General features: G+C 49.0%; 1 protein-coding gene across 3 annotated transcripts in view; it reads left to right on the plus strand.

Moving 5' to 3' along the window:
• Positions 1-17,745, plus strand: part of agap1 (ArfGAP with GTPase domain, ankyrin repeat and PH domain 1) — a 154,636-nt gene that overhangs the window by 124,768 nt on the left and 12,123 nt on the right. For all 3 annotated transcript variants that reach the window (XM_061225842.1, XM_061225843.1, XM_061225841.1), the window contains 3 exons: positions 6,290-6,444; positions 8,144-8,234; positions 8,552-8,774. In XM_061225842.1, the coding sequence (XP_061081826.1) occupies positions 6,290-6,444; positions 8,144-8,234; positions 8,552-8,774 (469 nt within the window). The remainder of the gene's footprint in view (positions 1-6,289; positions 6,445-8,143; positions 8,235-8,551; positions 8,775-17,745) is intronic.

Here is a 17,745-nt window from a genome sequence, read left to right on the forward strand (position 1 = left end):
GAGATCTCCTCCGGGCACGGCTTGTGAAATGATGGCGTATCCATGACAAATTTCTGATGGAGTGCATCCATGGCCATTTAGACCGCTGAAGCAAATGTTCGCTGCGGAGGATGAATATTTTATACAACCGCCTGCCATGTCATGTCATGTCAGTTCTGGCACCGTCTCTGGCGTCTGTTTTGTCCGAGGAGCACTGACTCATTTCTGCTCTCTGATTGGCTCTTGCTTTTGCTTTCTTTTGCTGGCTTTGTTTGTCCCACTGCTGCTGGCCTGATCCTAATCTCTGCTTCAGATCTCCTGCCGAAGAACCCCCTCCACACCCCCCCATACCCTGAAGTCCCATAGTTCCATGGTGCCCTCACCTCTCTGCACCCCATATCCTCCCAGCCTGACCAAACCTCATCAACTCCTTGCTCTCCCACACACCTTTTGGCTGGGCCCCGCACCCTGGGCTCATTCCAATTGCTTATTTCCTCCACTCTTTACCTTTCTCTGTCCCTAACCCCTCCTACCTCTGTCCCTAACCCCAACTAGCTCAGTCTCTAACCCCTCCTACCCCTGTCCCTAACCCCAACCAGCTCAGTCTCTAACCCCTCCTACCACTGTCCCTAACCCCTCCTACCTCTGTCCCTAACCCCAATTAGCTCAGTCTCTAACCCCTCCTAACTCTTTCCCTAACCCCTCCTACCTCTGTCCCTAACCCCAATTAGCTCAGTCTCTAACCCCTCTTACCTCTGTCCCTAACCCCACCCACCTATGTCCCCCTAACTCCTCCCACCTCTGTCCCTAACCCCTCCCACCTATGAACCCTAACTCCTCCCACCTGCCTTCCCAGCCGCTTTAATGCTTCCTGTGCTTTGCTGCTTCTTGATGCCTGATTTCTGCTTTCTGTCTTTGTTTCCTTTGTCTAATTTTTCATGTTTGTTATCTGTTTCTCATTCCCTATTTTTCCTTTCCTGTCCGCGTTTGTGTTTTTTTTCCTTTCTGTTTGCCCCTCTGCTGTCGGGATGCAGCCAAACGTAAAGCTTGGAAACTAAACCGTGTCGGTAGCCTGCGCAACCTATACAACCGCAGCACCAACGGCGAAGGTAATTACGAGGCCTCAACTCGAACGGGCGCTGGGGAGGCTGTGTTGTCTCCCCGACGCAGCGGGCAGAGCTGAGCGTGTTTGTCGCCCTACGAGTGCCAGGAACACCCCCACCCCCCCCATGGCCCTCCACGCTCCCCCATGGCCCTCCACGCTCCCCCGTGGCCCTCCACGCTGTGGAGGCCGATGGGGAAGGAGGCAGGCCGGCCCGGTGCATGCTGCCACTGCAGTCTGGGTGTCTGTGGTGTGTGTCTGTGCCCTGCTGTGTCTGTGCCCCCGCAGTACTGACTGTGCCCCACCCCTGCGTCTCATTACCCACGCACTCACACAGAGGCACTCACACAGAGGCACACATGCGCACTCACATGCACTCATTTACACAGACACGGTATGCGCATACACACACACACACGCACTCACACACATACATGCACACACTCACACACACACAGGCACAGGCACACGCATATGTATATGCACACTCGCACACGTACACACCTCAGTTGCTAACCAACACCCCGTGTTTTTTTTCCCCCTTATTTACTCTTTCAATATAAATATATATTTCTCTTTTTTTTCTTTCGGTGTGAACAATCCATGTAATATTTTCCAGGTTATTAACGTTGCAAAAGGGTGCGAATAATATCGCGAGTAATGACCTGTGTCACAAAGCAATACTGTGTGCTGTGACATTTAAGTACAGTCTTTTAATTTGTGTTTCCCGGCTTGGCCCCCCCACCTGGCCCCCCAGCCGTCCCCCCGTCTTCCTGGGCGCCTCGCGCGCAGTGCCCCCCTCTCCCAGCGGGTCTGGCTGGAGCATGTGCCACCCTGCTTGTAAATGGTGTGTATTGTTTGGCGCTAAAGGTTGCCTGTGTCAGGGTTCACAAATTGCCTTACCACGCCTCCCTGGATAGCGCGGCTGGGGCTTGTAGCTGCGAGCCCTGCTGTAATGATTAGAATAACCGCTCGCCTGTTTCTACCGGGAGGGGTGTGTGTGTGGGGGTGTGTGTGTGTGTGTGTGTGTGTGTGTGTGTGTCAGTGTGCGAGCGTGTGAGAGAGTGTGTGTGTGTGTGTATGAGTGTGTGTGTGTGTGTGTGTGTTCTGGTATATGTATGTATGTATGTGTGTGTGTGTGTGTGTGTTTTCAGGTGTATGGATGTTTGTGTGCATGTGTGTGATAAAGTGAGTGTGTTTGCGACTGTTCATGCATGCAGGTGTGGGCTATGTGCGTGTGCGTGTGTGTGTGCGCGCGCATGCGAGTCGATGTATGTGTTCAGGTATGTGTGTGTGTGTGTGTGTGTGTGTGTTTGTGCGCGCGCTTTAGAGTGTGTATGTGTATGTGACAAAGTAAGTGCGTGTGTGACCATGTGTGTGTGCACGTCTGCAGTTGTGTGTTCATTTGGGTGTGTGTGTATGTCCATGTATGTGTATGAACTCCGGGGTCCTTGCGTCTCTCACACGGCGCTGTGTGACCTCATCACCGCCGCTGATAATCGCTTCCTCTCCACGGCGCCTGTTTCGTGTCGCCGCTCCGGAACCGGCGTGTTACCGTGACCACCGCCGCGGCCCTGGGAGGGACGGGACAGGGGCGCGGGTCTGGGGTCCGGGGCCGAGGCTCCGTCACATCTGGCTGGGCCCCGCGTGTAATAGGCCAGCCATTTCAGGGGACCGCGGAGGCAAATGGAGGGGGTCACACAATTGCACAGGCTAATGCCCTTTCATTTTTATTCGTACATTCATTAATAGACTGGAGGGGAGGGAGCAGGGGGGTGGGGGGGTAATTTATGCCTCTTTCCTGCGCCTTTCTGGATTGTTGGTTTCCATAATTGTCAAACAATCACCCTCTCCCCAAAAAGAGGGAGAATTTAATTATGATGAGAACATTGTTCCTGACCCCAGAGGGATTGTTCGACGGAGAAAGGGTGGGCCCAATCTGAAGACGGGACGGTCCACCGCCCACGCAAGCCCACAGACCCCTGAACGCATTTGGGAGGGGTAACGACACCTACGGTGATATTAGCCATTCAGTCGTTTGCTTACCAGCGTTTGTTTATTAGTGGGAGGCGCCCAGTGTTACTACGGGAATAGTTTTATACACATTGTGCCTTAAAAACTCGGCAAACCCCAAATCTGCTCACTGTAGTGTGTTTCTGATGATGGCACAATTCTACAGTTAGGATCATTTTATTAATAAAACAAATGCATAAAACACTCTTATGCACAGACTAAGATCTATCTATCTTTTTAGAATGAATTAATGAATTTTAGTTGTTTAGTTCTTGCCTTTTTTCCCCAGAACAGCTCAGAAAAAGGGTATTGACTGTGTTCTGTGTGTCTGGTAGTGGGCAGAAGGCTGTATGTTTTCATGTCCCTGATCTTACAGTAAAGTGTTCACCCTTCAGGACGACACTGTAAAATATTATTCACAAAGACAGGGCTATTTTAATCTCAGAACAGCAAACACCCCCTACCGCGCTGCTCCTAGCACTATTGAACCAATTGACTGATATCAAAATAGTTTTTCATTTATTTATTTATCTGCCTGATCAATCGGATCTTATCCAGATTTACAATGCCATCAAAACTGAATGCATAAAATATTTGTCATATGCACGAGAACAATTTGAAACGAACAGCCAGTCAATACAACATCAAATAAAAAACTGCCACAGTATTAGAATGCAACAGAAACTGCAAGTAATACTGAATCAGCTAAATGTAATATAATGTGCGATCAGTTGTCTGTAAAAGCAACATGCTGATCTCCAAGATCGTGTTATAATAAATAATATATATAAAATATATATATAATTTATATAACGCTCTTTCATCCTACTGGAATATAGTTTTAAATTATATAGCAAAATCTGCAGTTTTCACCTTTAACAAAATGCAGGTGTTGAAGTTTGCTTGAAAATAGGGCTTGGGAAAGAAATGAGAACAGTAATTAGGCTGCACTGTGTTGTCGAAGGCCAAGTCTCCATGTTAGGTTATATTTGATTTGTCGTTTTTCTTTGGAAGGCTTTTAGGCTCTTGCGATGAACTGCACGTGCCGGAGGTGTTCAGTTACCGTGTGCCTCCACCTGTTCGCTGAAGAGAGACGGCCCATAATTAGCGTAACTTGTGGATGTAGCAGCCTTTAGATACGGGCTCAGGCCGGCGCTAAACCGCGAGCGGGAGAGGCGGAGTGATTATGACAGTGTGCTTCCTGACGAGCCATGCGTGATTGAGCTGCACTATCACCGTCTCATCGCGTTCAACCAAACGTCCTTCACCGGCTGAATTAAAAACCTACTTCATACAAAATGCTAACATACAGGTACAGTCTCAGACAAACAAGCCGTCCCAGGTGTTTGTTTTATTCGGTAGAATTTAAAAGTTATTTTATTCAATAAATAAACCATTACCATCGTCTCCGGCCCATATGTCTCTATGGAAAAAGAATGTATTTTCTGCTGTTCATATTTGAGGAAAATAGGCTATATTGATTTTGTGAATTATCATGGTGTGTATGAAATGGTAAGTGTGTGTAGCATGTAAATGGACATTTCCATGTACATGAACGGCCATGTATATGAAATGTCGTTTCTTAAATGGCATGTGCGTGAAACGCCGTCGATGTGGAATGGTACGTGCAGGCTGCAGTGTGTGTCTGAGACGGTATGTGCTAATGCAGTCTTAACCTGCGTTAGACAATGCCTGTTTCTATGATCCCAAGCTCTTCACATCATGTAGGGTCTGTCGTGTGTGAGAATATCCCCATTTCTTTAGAAAATGACCAGAGACGTAATGAAGCTCAAATGTATGGCATCTGCATTACGGTGAAGTTCACCAGTTGCCCCCGTATCCAAGGAGACGCCTGAGTGGGTTGGGGGGTGGGGGCATTCCTGTCCGTAGCTTCACCCCTTCAGGGTGAAAACATCAGTATGCAGGTGGGTATCCAGGGGGATTGTCTTCTGCTTAGTCTAATCAACTGTAAGTCGCTTTGGATAAAAGGGTCGGCCAAATAACATGCAATGTGCAGTAATGTAACGGGTTTTCAGTGCCGTCTCCTGTGAAGGGGATTCACGGCGACTGTACGGTGTCCATTTTCGCCATCACGTGGGTCAGGAGTATCTGAAACAGGAAGGGTGTCGGCGAGGCGGAGGTTAAAGGTCAAAGTGCTCACTGCAGGGTGGAGCTTTTGAATGCGGGTGGTGATTTCCAGCTTCCCGCCCACCAGGTGCCCCCTCTGGCGGCTCAGCCTCCATCTCGTAGTCCGGAGGGCGTTTCCCCACCGTCGTCTCCGTTATGTCAATCACCCGGCCGTCCCTCCCTGATTGGTGGAATTGTAAATGGAGCCAGGCGGATGTCACATCCGGTTCCTGCAGACTGTCATGTATTTGGGACCCTCAATCCCCCTGGTACCTCTAAACCCTAAACCCCCACCCCAAACACAATGCCCCATCAGTAGAACCCTGTCCTCAGCCATCTGCATGCTCCAGGCTGTCCTCCCCTCCCCCCACCCCCATCCCCCATTTTCTGTTTTGTTGTTAACAGTTTCCAAATGTGCCCCCCACACCCCCCTTTCCCTGTGCCCCGAGTCCTGCTTTCGCCTGGTTTAGGGGAAGCCGGCCTAATGCTTCCCTTAATTGGCTCCTGATTAGCCCATTAACCCATTTTGAAGTTGGATCCATATGTCACCTTGGAGGGCAGCCCCCATTGTAATGATTGACCTTTTCTCCGGCTGCTGTCAGGGCCTCAGCAGGCCCTCTGTGTGGGAGGGCCGGGAGGGCGGGGGGGGTGATAGGGCCCGTAATTACCGGGACATCCTGCTTAGGACCAGCCGGGGGGTGGGCTGAGGGGTGAGGGTGGGGGGTGGGGGGTGGGGGGTGGGGGGGGGGGCGATTCTGGAATGTGTGTTCTGCAGTAGACAGGTAGGTGTCTGTGTGGCGTGGGTTCCGACAGGATGTGATGTCACAGGCAGCCAGCAGCTGAGGGTCAGGTCGTTGTGTCTGGCTGCGTTTCGGTTACTGAACGCAGTTGACTTTTGCCAGCTGACATTTTTCTTATTTTCACTTCGTACCGTTAGCTCGGGTCCTCCCGGTCGGTACCAGGAACTTGCGGTCGCAGTGTGTGTTCGGTCGGGTTGTTGGAGGGGATTTTATTGGCTGACCTGGTCCCACCGTGGGTCTCTCACCGTGCCTCGCCCCTCCCTTCCAGAGCAAGAGGAGAACTTTGAGTTCATCATCGTGTCGCTGACGGGCCAGACGTGGCACTTCGAGGCGACGTCGTACGAGGAGAGGGACGCCTGGGTGCAGGCCATCGAGAGCCAGATCCTGGCCAGCCTGCAGTCCTGCGAGAGCAGCAAGAACAAGGTGAGGCTCCTCGGTATCATTATCATAATCATTATTATTATCATTATTATTATTATTATTATTATTTCATGACCTGGAAGGCTGGTGGTTCAAGCCCCCGGTGTGGCCAGGATAAGATCCACACAACTGTTGGGCCCTTGAGCATGGCCCTTAACCCTGCATTGCTCCAGGGGAGGATTGTCCCCTGCTTAGTCTAATCAACTGTAAGTCGCTTTGGAGAAACGCGTCAGGTAAATGACAAATTATGAGTCTTTTAAATGATTATGAAGCTCCAGACCTCTGTGAGAGTTGGGTTTGTGTCGCTCCATCACCCTACTCACACAGCTCAGCTACAGTCAGCAGCCTAACGTCAGCTTTCCGGAGCCTTCCGCACCGGCGAAGAGGGACTTCTCCTTCCTCCTGTTCAAATCCGTCAAAGCGTACGGGGGAGTCTGAGGGCACCACCCCCCCCCCCCTTCTTTACTATTCCAGCTCTCCATTATAATTACAAATGGCAATTATTGTAACTCAAATATACCCTGAGTGCGTCTACCCCCCCTCCACCCCCCCCCTCCCCAATCCTCCGTCTGTTCCACAGCCAGACCCGCTCTGCTAGATGTGTGTTTATGCCCCAGGGCTGGAGGCATTGTGCTTTTAAATACCTTTCTGATTTACTGTGGACCGTGTTTTGTATCGTTTCCCTTCTTTTTTTGTTTTCTTTCTTCTCTTTTTTCCTCTTCGAGGGTTGGGGGGGTGGTTCTGCGACTGTTGCGGAACCAAAATGTATTTTTCTGCCAGCGGGGTGCTGTCAGCCGTCGCCGTGGCGATCCCGCTGCGTGTGAGGATGGTCTGTGCATGGCAGTGTTTGGGGCTTATGGACTGTGGGACTCAGAGTGACTGTGAGACAGAGAACCGTTTCTTCAGACTTTCCTCAGTCCCTGGCACACCAGCATGACTACCCTGGGGCGGACATTACATCTAGACGCACGGGAGATACGAAAATTCAGATTTTATTTTTTGAGCTAGAACTTCTTTAAATAAACAAATTCCTGAAAATAGCCTTTTACCCTCTCAGATTCCATGAAAAACTAAAGCAACAGACAAAATAAGATAAAATAAACAAAAATAAGACCAAATAAACCAAACAACATGGAAGTTTTTCGGCTTGCTTCTTCTGTATTTCTCTCGGCCTCTCTCTTGGCATTTGGACTCCAGTCTCAGACACTTACTGTGAAAAGAAGCACACTTTTTAACCTCAGGCTGATTATTAACACAACCCCAGTGTGTGCCACTGTCCCATTTAAACACAGCGAGTTGTGTGATACCCAGGACAGGTCTGACAAAAGGATGTCGTATGTGGACTGTCACTGTCTTAGAATTCACATCATGGGTTTTGTTGCGACTAGTTCTCTGTTATCTCATCTGGCGACACTGATCTCCCCATCACTGATCTGTAAGTCATGTGGATTATCCCCTCGTCTTCCCTGCCTGTCTCTGGCAAGCCAGATGATCAGATGGATCAGCGACTTTTTGCTGGTTCAGTGCAGCCGACCTCACCGTGGAAACTGCGGCTAGTTTTTCGTTTCTTTGTTTGTAACCATCAACAGTCCTTTGTCTTGCTTCTTTTTCCTACCCCATGTTAATGGATGAAATTATTTTTCACCTTGTTTTTTATACCCCAGTGAAAGCAGAAATCATCTGTGCGTTTGTGTCCTTGCAGTCGCGGCTCACCAGCCAAACAGAGGCCATCGCCCTCCAGTCCATCAGGAACCTGAGAGGGAACTCCCACTGCGTCGACTGCGAGGCCCAGAGTGAGTGCCTCTCTGTCTCTGTCTTTCCGTCTCTCTGTCTGTCTTTCCGTCTCTCTCTGCCTCTGTCTGTCTCTCTGTCTCTCTCTGCCTCTTTCTCTCCATCTCTGTCTCTGTGTCTACTTGCTCGTCTGTCTCTGCCTCTGTCTCTCTCTCTCTCTCTCTCTCACTCTCCCTCCTTCTCGCTCTCCTTCTCCGTCTACAGTTGCATCAGTGACCAGACTCGTCCCAGATCTCCCCACAGTCTGTTGTAAATCCTTATATTTCGAATGATGTCATTGTGATTATCTGGGCGTTGTTCCTGGCTCCTCCCTCCTCAGATCCTGATTGGGCCAGCCTGAACCTGGGCGCCTTGATCTGCATCGAGTGCTCGGGGATCCACCGGAACCTGGGCACGCACCTGTCGCGCGTGCGCTCGTTAGACCTGGACGAGTGGCCCCTGGAGCTCATCAAGGTCATGTCCTCCATCGGCAACGAGCTGGCCAACAGCGTGTGGGAGGCCAACGCCCAGGGCCGCATCAAACCCGCGCCCGACGGCAGCAGGTAGGGGCCCCCAAACCCGCCGTTCTCTTTGTGTGCCTGGTCTCTGAGACTAGGGGACGGTGGAGTCAGTTGTCACTAGTCACAGGGGATGGCTGTCTTCACAAATTGACGGGGAAAACAGGCGTCAGAAGTAACTAGAGATGGTCTCCTTTACATGGGCAGAGTGTAGGCCGTCGTCAGCAGTGACCAGGGGTGGTAGTCTTTATGAGGGGGTGGGGAAACGGTTGTCAGTCGTGACTGGGGATGGTAGTCTTTACATGGGGAGAGTTTAGGCAGTCATCAGTAGTGACTGGGGATGGTAGTCTTTACATGGGGAGAGTTTAGGCAGTCATCAGTAGTGACTGGGGATGGTAGTCTTTACATAGGGAGAGTTTAGGCAGTCATCAGTAGTGACTGGGGATGGTAGTCTTTACATGGGGAGAGTGTAGGCAGTCATCAGTAGTGACTGGGGATGGTAGTCTTTACATGGGGAGAGTTTAGGCAGTCATCAGTAGTGACTGGAGATTTGTAGTCTTTACGAGGGGGCGGGGAACCCGTTGTCAGTGGTGACGGGGATGGTTGTGTTTCTGAGAGGGAGGGGAGTCGGTTGTTAGTAGTGACCGGGGGTGATCGTCTTCATGATAGAAGGTGTAGGCAGTCCTCAGTAGTGACTGGAGATCTGTTTGAGAGGACGGTGTAGGCAGTCGTCAGTGGTGATCGGGGGTGGTAGTCTTCACGAGGGAGCGGTGGAGGCAGTTGTCAGTGATAACTGAGGGTCAATCGCCTCAATACCGCTGCCTAAGCCCTGATATCCGCCGTCTCCCCACAGTAATTATCGGGCCTCCGGTCCCAGCCCCACCAGCCATCATAACAAATTAGACCTGACTGGTGCTCACATGAATATCGACTACCCATTTCACACTTGTATCATTAGTCACCAAAAGCACCTTTTAATTACTCCCACCACAACAAAAATCTTTCAGTATGGATCTGCCATTTTTTTCACCCCGAACCCTCTTGTCAATTCGCTAATGCATTTATAGTTCCCCGTGTACCTATTAATTTATATATATTTGGAGTCATGTAGCTCCCTCAGCGAGAGGGGAGCGATTAGAGTGGGGTCAATATTATCTCAATTAACCTGGGACTCTTGTCAGTGCTTTTCACTGATTTCACTAATTACTATCAATAGCACTAACATCCCTGTTCGTTCAGCTTCCCCACAATCCCGCACAGGCCTTAATCCATGTGTAATTTTTGCCAACGTAAACTCTGCGAGCTTGCTTTAAAAAACAGGACAAATTGTAGCGAATGAAGCTGTAAGCAAGGCGGTGTGCTCAGCCAGGAGTGCTCTTGCAGGCTTCAACGTAAGCAGTTTTATTGTGCCCAATTTATTCATATTTTTAATTGGGTATAAATGGCAGAATGTTGCAGTTGGTCTTTAGTCTGTGTACCGGCTTTATGAGTTACCGGCTTTATGAGTGGCTCGGTTGTTAAATGTCCTGACCACCAGTCGCTATGCAGGCTGGGGCCTATACTCTGGCCTGAACTTTGTGATTCAGCAAAGTGGCCAGACTCAGTTGGCTTAGTCTCCAAAGGGTGCCGTCGGTTTAAGTCCGTGTGGTTATTGCTAACACCAGCCCATCCACTGGCTACCAGTCGTAAATTAGCAATATGCTAAAATTGTCCATTTAAGAATGGGTTTATATTAACAGTGAATAAGTGTTTCCCCTCAGTTTTTTGTCTGCAGTGTTAGTCAAAGGCCAGAGTGTGAGGGTTTGGGTGACACATTTTAGGCCAAATCTATGACTTTTGACTTAATTTCAGACACTCAAACCAAGCCCAGCTCAATCTCTTAACATTAGGTCTAACATTATTCTTGAATTTTATTTATATTTAATAAAGACAACAAACAATAAATTATTAATGAAAAATATTTTTGGGTGAATTCTCACAATTATCCTCATTAGGTCGGCAATTACATCCAAGATCAAATTCACAATGAGGATTAGATTAGCTAGCTAGCTCACTAGCTAAAGATAGTTTGCTTAATTTAGCTATCTGGCTGTTGTTACTTTGTAGCTAGCTAGTTAGTATGTTCATAGTGGGAATTGGTAGGTGATGGCACTTAATATCGGTAATGTTAGCTAATGGCTACATGGAAGTTGTTATTGTGTTTCCGTAAATCATCAATGTGGTAACACATAATTTCAGACCGCAAACTAACTCTCTTAGCGGGTGTTGCTGGAATATTTCACACTCTACGTGCTATTGTTTAACATAAGGGTCTGGTGCATATTAAGTGCAGTAATACTGCTTCTGAATCCAAGAGCAGCAGGTCACCGCTGTGTGTTAACGGCATGGGAAACCCTGAGTTATATAAAGACAGAGGAACCAGAATGTATTTACGGTAGAAGATGCAAATGAGTTCAGAGCTCTTCAAGATTAAGTACGAGGCTGTCATCAATGACTTCAAAATGACATCGTAAAACTTCTCAGCATATTAATATCAGCAATTAAGATTTTAAACATTCAAACGTTCATCTCCAAAAAAACCTAACCCGTTTTGCCAGTTGCAAAGAATAACTCCATCTGCTTGGCAGGCGTGCCATAAATGTTGAAACCATCTAAATTATATCTATTTATGTAATTTAAGACTTTGTACAGGAAGCCAAACCTTATCCTGTCCTGTCTGTGTTCTTCTTTACTCAATTAATGATACACAGAGAAATACAGTGGAAGATTTTCTCCGGCCTCACTTGAGGGGATTGTGTATTTGTGTGTTGGTGTGTGGTTTCACACCCACAGGGGAGTATTGGAATATTTGTATCTGTAGATGTAACGCGTCCAACCGCACCATTACAGATGTACATTTTATTTCTCGCATTTACATACGATTTTTGACTAAAGGCTTTCTGTTTAGGATTCGTTTTGCCCTCGAGCAAAACGTGTTCAGTGTTTTTATCTTATTTAATTTGAGTTTTTGTCACTGTTGGGGCTTTTCTGCCGGGGCTGTGTGCTGGCTAAATGCCTGAGTGGGGAGAGACTGCAGAATGTGCCAGGTATTGTGTCCTATACCGACGGTAGATAAATTAAAAACCCACCCTCGCGGTCTCTCCAGTGAGTAATAGAGGCAGAAATTTCATTTTGCAAGTGGCTGGTTTAATGATCCAAAGGGTAATTAATGGCCTGATTATCTTAATGTTAAATATGGCCAGCAGCAATTATACTGACCTCCCGCCTGTCAAGGTCTGGGCTACTCTCGCCTTTCAATTAAGTCCTGTTTGGGGGGGTGGGGGGTGTTCGGGGGAGGGGGGGGCGCAGGGATGCTGGAGGAGTGCGGTCGTCGGTATCAAAATCCCCCAATTTTCACCTCCTTTTCCCTGTTTGGGTCCCCATCAAAGGGAGGGAGGAACTGGCTTTCAGTAAAATCTTGTGGAGTTGTGAATCTCCACTAACGAGGAGAAAGATGATGTGCAAGGTGCACATCCTTTTTTGTGCATCCATGCATGCATGCGTGTGTGTATGTGTGTAGGTGTGTAGGTGTGTGTGTGTGTCCTCTTTTGTCATATCTCCTAATGTGTCTGTTGTTCCAAATATAGTGTGTTGGCCCAGTATGACCATAGAATGCTGTGCCATTAGCTCACAGTGTGCGAACAGACTATTGGCTTCCAGAGGTACAACTGTGAAAGAGGGAAATGTTTCATGCATTGAAGAGCGATTTCAATGTGTGTGCCTAACCATCCATTCAGCTATCTATTCCTGTGTGTGTGTGTGTGTGTGTGTGCTTGGTTGGTTGTGTGTATATGGTATGTGAGATAAGATTCCCTTATTCAGAGATCCAGTGACTATAGAAACTATAGAACTGTAGAAACACATTATATTGTTCATTAATAATAATTAATAAATATAAGTCCCTGTTTGCTGCAGTGTCAGTAGGCAGTGTCCACCCAAAGGTGTAGTGACAGGACCCCTCCTGGGACTGGATCCGATAACCTCCCGGCCGCAGATACAGTCCTGCCGATCGGAGGCGTAATGGCTCTCTCAGACCTCGGCTTGTTAATGTGCGCTGGGGCAGCGGCCGGGACGATGGCCGAGTACGGTGTAAAATGGCCACATTAACCTTTCGCGGCCTGTGGAGTGGAAAAGCTCACTCCCCCGAAAACCCGGGGGTGAGACACATGTGGACGCAATTAAAAGCCCATGGCCTGGGGCCTCGGGGGGCGGGGTGGAGTGGTGGGGGGGTTTTTAGGGGGGTCACGTCTGGGTGCTGGCTGCGCAGCTCTGCTTTCGGGGCCTGCGCAGACAGGGCCCGTCGCCCTGACGACGCGGCAGCGTGGCTGTGTTAATTATGGGATGTGTCCGGGAGCCACGCCTCTGTGACAGGCCAGATTAACAGGCCTGACTGGGCGGGAGTGACACGGCTGCTAATTGAGCCTCGTGGTGAGTTACTGGGGAGCACGGCATCTCACCGACTGCCCGGTGCTGGAACTACACTGCCACCACGGTGTGTGTGTGTGTGTGTGTGGGTGTGGGTGTGGGTGTGGGTGTGGGTGTGGGTGTGGGTGTGTGTGTGGGTGGGTGTGTGTGTGTGTGTGTGTGTGTGTGTGTGTGTGTGTGTGTACACATGACCTTTTGTGTGTGGTTTTATATATGTGAAGGATTGTTTGTTTGCCCAAATGTTTTATGTTAGTGTCAGATGGTTTGGTTGCAGTTGGCAATTACAGACTTTGTCGATGGGCAACACTTTTAAGGACCTTATTAGTCACACTGATAACTGCTGGAGGAATTAAAACCTTAGTACACATTGACTGTTTTTATTTTTTATTTTCACATCAGGTCTTCAGTTTTCATTTATTCTAAATTCTACTCTTGATAGCATAGATTCAAATTCAAACAGATTTTCCTCTGCATGGTTGATAATTCTCTTCAGCCTAACATTGCATTTCCAGTACCCCACCAGATCCCAGCCTGAGCACCATTGGCTGGAGGGGAAATGGAGGTGGAGCTTAGCTGAGACTCAAATGGTAAATGGTAAATGGTTGGCATTTATATAGCACCTTTATCCAAAGCGCTGTACAATTGATGCTTCTCATTCACCCATTCATACACATACTCACACACCAACGGTGATTGGCTGCCATGCAAGGCACCGACCAGCTTGTCAGGAGCATTTGGGGGTTCGGTGTCTTGCTCAGGGACACTTCGACACAGCCCGGGTGGGGGATCGAACCGGCAGCCCTCCGACTGCCAGACGACTGCTCTTACTGCCTGAGCCATGTCGCCCAAATGAAGACATGACCCCCACCCATTCCAAGACTCCTCATAATGTGGGTGGGTGTGGGGGGGGGTTTTCCTCCCGTTTCTGATTCCCTGGGAATCCTGGGAAAGTTGTGGGAGAGAGAAGGAGAGAGAGAAATGGAGTGGGAGAGTGAGGGAGAGAGAGAACAAAAGAGTAGGAGAGAGAGTGAGGGAGAGAGTGAAAGAAAGAGTAGGAGAGAGAAATGGAGTGAGATAGACAGATTGAGAGGGAGAAGGAGAGAGAGAGAAACGGAGAGAGCGAGAGAGAGAGAGAGCATTGTAAGATGGAGCGGCTCACGTTTGCGTATCTGTGGGGGGGGTCGGGGCGAGGCTCTGAGCCCCGGCCTGGGTGCTGCAAGGCCTCACCTTAATTAGACAGCTGAGATATGAGGCTGGCGCCCCAGCGCAGGGGCAGGCTAGCGCGGCGGGGCTAGCAGAAGGGCTCATGACGGATGCGCGGGCAGTAATAATTCAGCACCGGGTTCTGCACACGAGGGGAGGGGCGAGGGGGGGCAGTCTTCATGGCAAGAGATTAGTCTTTTTTTTCTTCTTTTTTTTTTATAAGAAAGGGCAGCAGGGACAGATTAGATCTGGCTTTTAATCTGGGCTGGGGTGCAGGTGTTGCTCCCCAAAGCGGCTCCGGGATTGGGCCCCGGGGACGGGGGTCGGAGGAGAGGAGCAGGGCCCGGTTTGGTGCTGTAATTACAGCAGGAGCGCTGGACCTCCTTCCTGCATTGTTCCCGTGGTGGCTGTTTTTCCAGGGGTGGGGGGGGGGGTGAATGGGTGAAGGCGGCTCCTCATTTCTGACACCATCTTTGGGGCACAATGATGAGGTTTCCGTGCATGTGACCGTTTCCTGAAATTCAGTTCTTGTGTTTTATCTTTCAATAATAGCACTGGATTAGTCGCCGTGATCCTTGGAGTAGTACTAATACGAATATTTATTATTGTTATTAATATTATTATTTTAAAAATATAAATCAGCCTGCACTAACACTACCTCTAGGTTGTAGCAGTACCATATAATTAACTCTGATGGTGGTGCTGGTAGTGGCGTTAATGGTGGTTCTGTAGCCGTGCTAGTGATTACACTAGCATTGATAGCAGTTAGCGACTGTGTGATTGTTACATTGGCTCCCTGGCCCTGTAGCGCGAGTGTTCCGGAGAGTTCCAGATCTCCAGGCCGGTCTGGCTTCAGCGCGCATGAAGAGCTCGTTCTCACCTGTCCTGACCGCCGAACCTCAGCTCTGCGTATCATTTCCATGGCGCTTAATTACCGGCCAATCAAACTCTGGCTCTTTCCTCTCCTCGTCCTCCGCCGGCTAATTGAATTAATTAGCACTGGCGTGGCCCGCAGAGCTGCAACCAGAGGGTCATTAATTAGGTACATGTTGCAGTCGTGTGTGTCCGTGTTGCGTATGTGCGTGTGTGTGCGCGTGTGTGTGCTGTCGGTGCACGTTTGCTTGTTTTCGCTGAAACTCTCTCATTCATTTAGCGTTACCTCATGTTCTCTGTGGGCATTTGCCCTGCGGTTTTTCTGAGGCTGTTTTCGATGTTTGTCTATATTTACCTCGGTGTTGAAGCTGATATGCGGCAGGTCGATGGCACGCTCGACTGGCATTCATTTCTGAGGGTGGTCAGGGGGCAGGGGAAACTGCGAGGGATAAACAAATGGGCCTTCGATCATTGGGTGAGAAAGGACCTCTGTTAGTAGGTCAGTCAATGGCAGCATCTCTAGAACCAGATTGTGTGTCCATGACATTATCAGTGCCCAAGTGCCTCCAAGTCAGCGTCTCTGATTTTAACTCTTCGTGTCAGTTAGCGCCTGCGGATCTTTAAGTAAAATGGTGCCCGTGATTAAGCCTGCATGTCTTCAATGTCCGTGAATCAGTCTCCGCAAGTCAGTATTCGCAAATAAGTCCGATAGCGTCAAGTCGGCACCTGTGACTGACTGACTCAGTCAATTAGTCAGTCACTGAGTTACTCACTCAATCAATCACTCACTCACTAAGTTACTCACTCAATCACACTCTCACTCACTCACTCTCACTCTCACTATCTCACACACTCTCACTCTCACTCACTCTCACTCTCACTATCTCACTCACTCACACTCTCACTCTCTCACTCTCTCACTCTCTCTCTCTCTCTCACTCTCTCACTCACTCACTCACTCTCTCTCTCTCTCACTCTCACTATCTCACACACTCTCACTCTCACTCACTCACTCACTCTCACTATCTCACTCACTCACACTCTCACTCTCTCACACTCACTCACTCTCTCTCTCTCACTCACTCACTCACTCACTCACTCACTCACTCACTCACTCACTCACTCTGACTCACTCACTCACTCTGACTCACTCACTCACTCACTCACTCACTCACTCACTCACTCTCTCTCACACTCACTCACTCACTCACTCACTCAATCACACTCTAACTCTCACACTCACTCTCTCTCTCACTCACTCACTCACTCAATCACACTCTCACTCTCTCTCACTCACTCACTCTCTCTCTCACACTCACTCACTCTCTCACTCACTCACTCACTCACTCACTCACTCACTCACTCACTCACTCACTCACTCACTCACTCACTCACTCACTCACTCACACTCTCGCCCGCGGTTGGTGCGTGTAGTGTCTCAGTGGGAGGCCTGGCGTCTCTCAGGCGGAGCTCAGAGCTCTAATGAGCGTGTTCCCGCCCGTGTCCCGCAGCGATCCCTGACGGAGAGCGGGGCTTCCCGGGCTCGGGTTGGGCCGTTTGATCACCGGCGTGCGCCAGTGTCACCCCTCATCCCGGGCCCGTCGTCTTCTGCCCATTGATATGATGGAGCCCATCCACCGCATTTTAAGTAGCTGAGACAGACAGGGCCAGGCAAGCGCTCAAAATAATTGGCTCCCACATTCTAATTCATCTGTAAACGGGCCCCTTGATTAAATAAGCCTAATAGATATTATTTTTTACATGACTGCTTACCACTGCCCGTAATCATGTCCCAACTAGGTTAACAAGCCTTCCAATTTACTATTGACATTAAACCGGCTGACAAGGGACAATCATTGGGTCTCCCTCCCTCTGTCTTCAAGAGTAGCTATGCTAATGTGTACTAAAAGGGAAAGCAAGAGGGCACATTTTTACCCCGGCCTCATATTATCTAGTCCCCTGCTGGCGTTGTACCCAATTTAATAACAAAGGAATGCAGTGTGTGTGTGTGTGTGTGTGTGTGTGTGTGGGGGGTGGGGGGGTGGGGGAAGATGTGTGTGAGCTTGTGTGTGTGTGTGTGTGTGTGATGTTTGTAGACACTTCGTAGACCTGAAATCAATAGCTTCACTGCTATACATTTGAAATAGTAGGACAGCTATAATTGGCGTACTCCACAAATCGGTTGTCAAAAGATTTCCTCTCCAGGTTTAATGTGTTCAGACTGAGTTGGCTCAGCATTACGTTTTAAAGTGGTTTAGCTCACTGCTGCGTTTGTTTGGTTGGCATTTAATGAGCCATCTGTGCATTTACAGAGACGCTTTAAAGCCCCTGAAGAAACGGTTCTGTTTTCTGAAAGAACAGGCCAAGTATCAGTGAATTAAAACAAACTGTTTTTTTTTTTTAGCTGAACGTAATGTCATGCATTGCAAGGAACTGCTTAGCCTCAGTCTAAATAATTTCCAGATGAAACAACTAT

This window comes from Conger conger, chromosome 17, assembly GCF_963514075.1.
Source record: "Conger conger chromosome 17, fConCon1.1, whole genome shotgun sequence".
Lineage (NCBI taxonomy): Eukaryota > Metazoa > Chordata > Actinopteri > Anguilliformes > Congridae > Conger > Conger conger.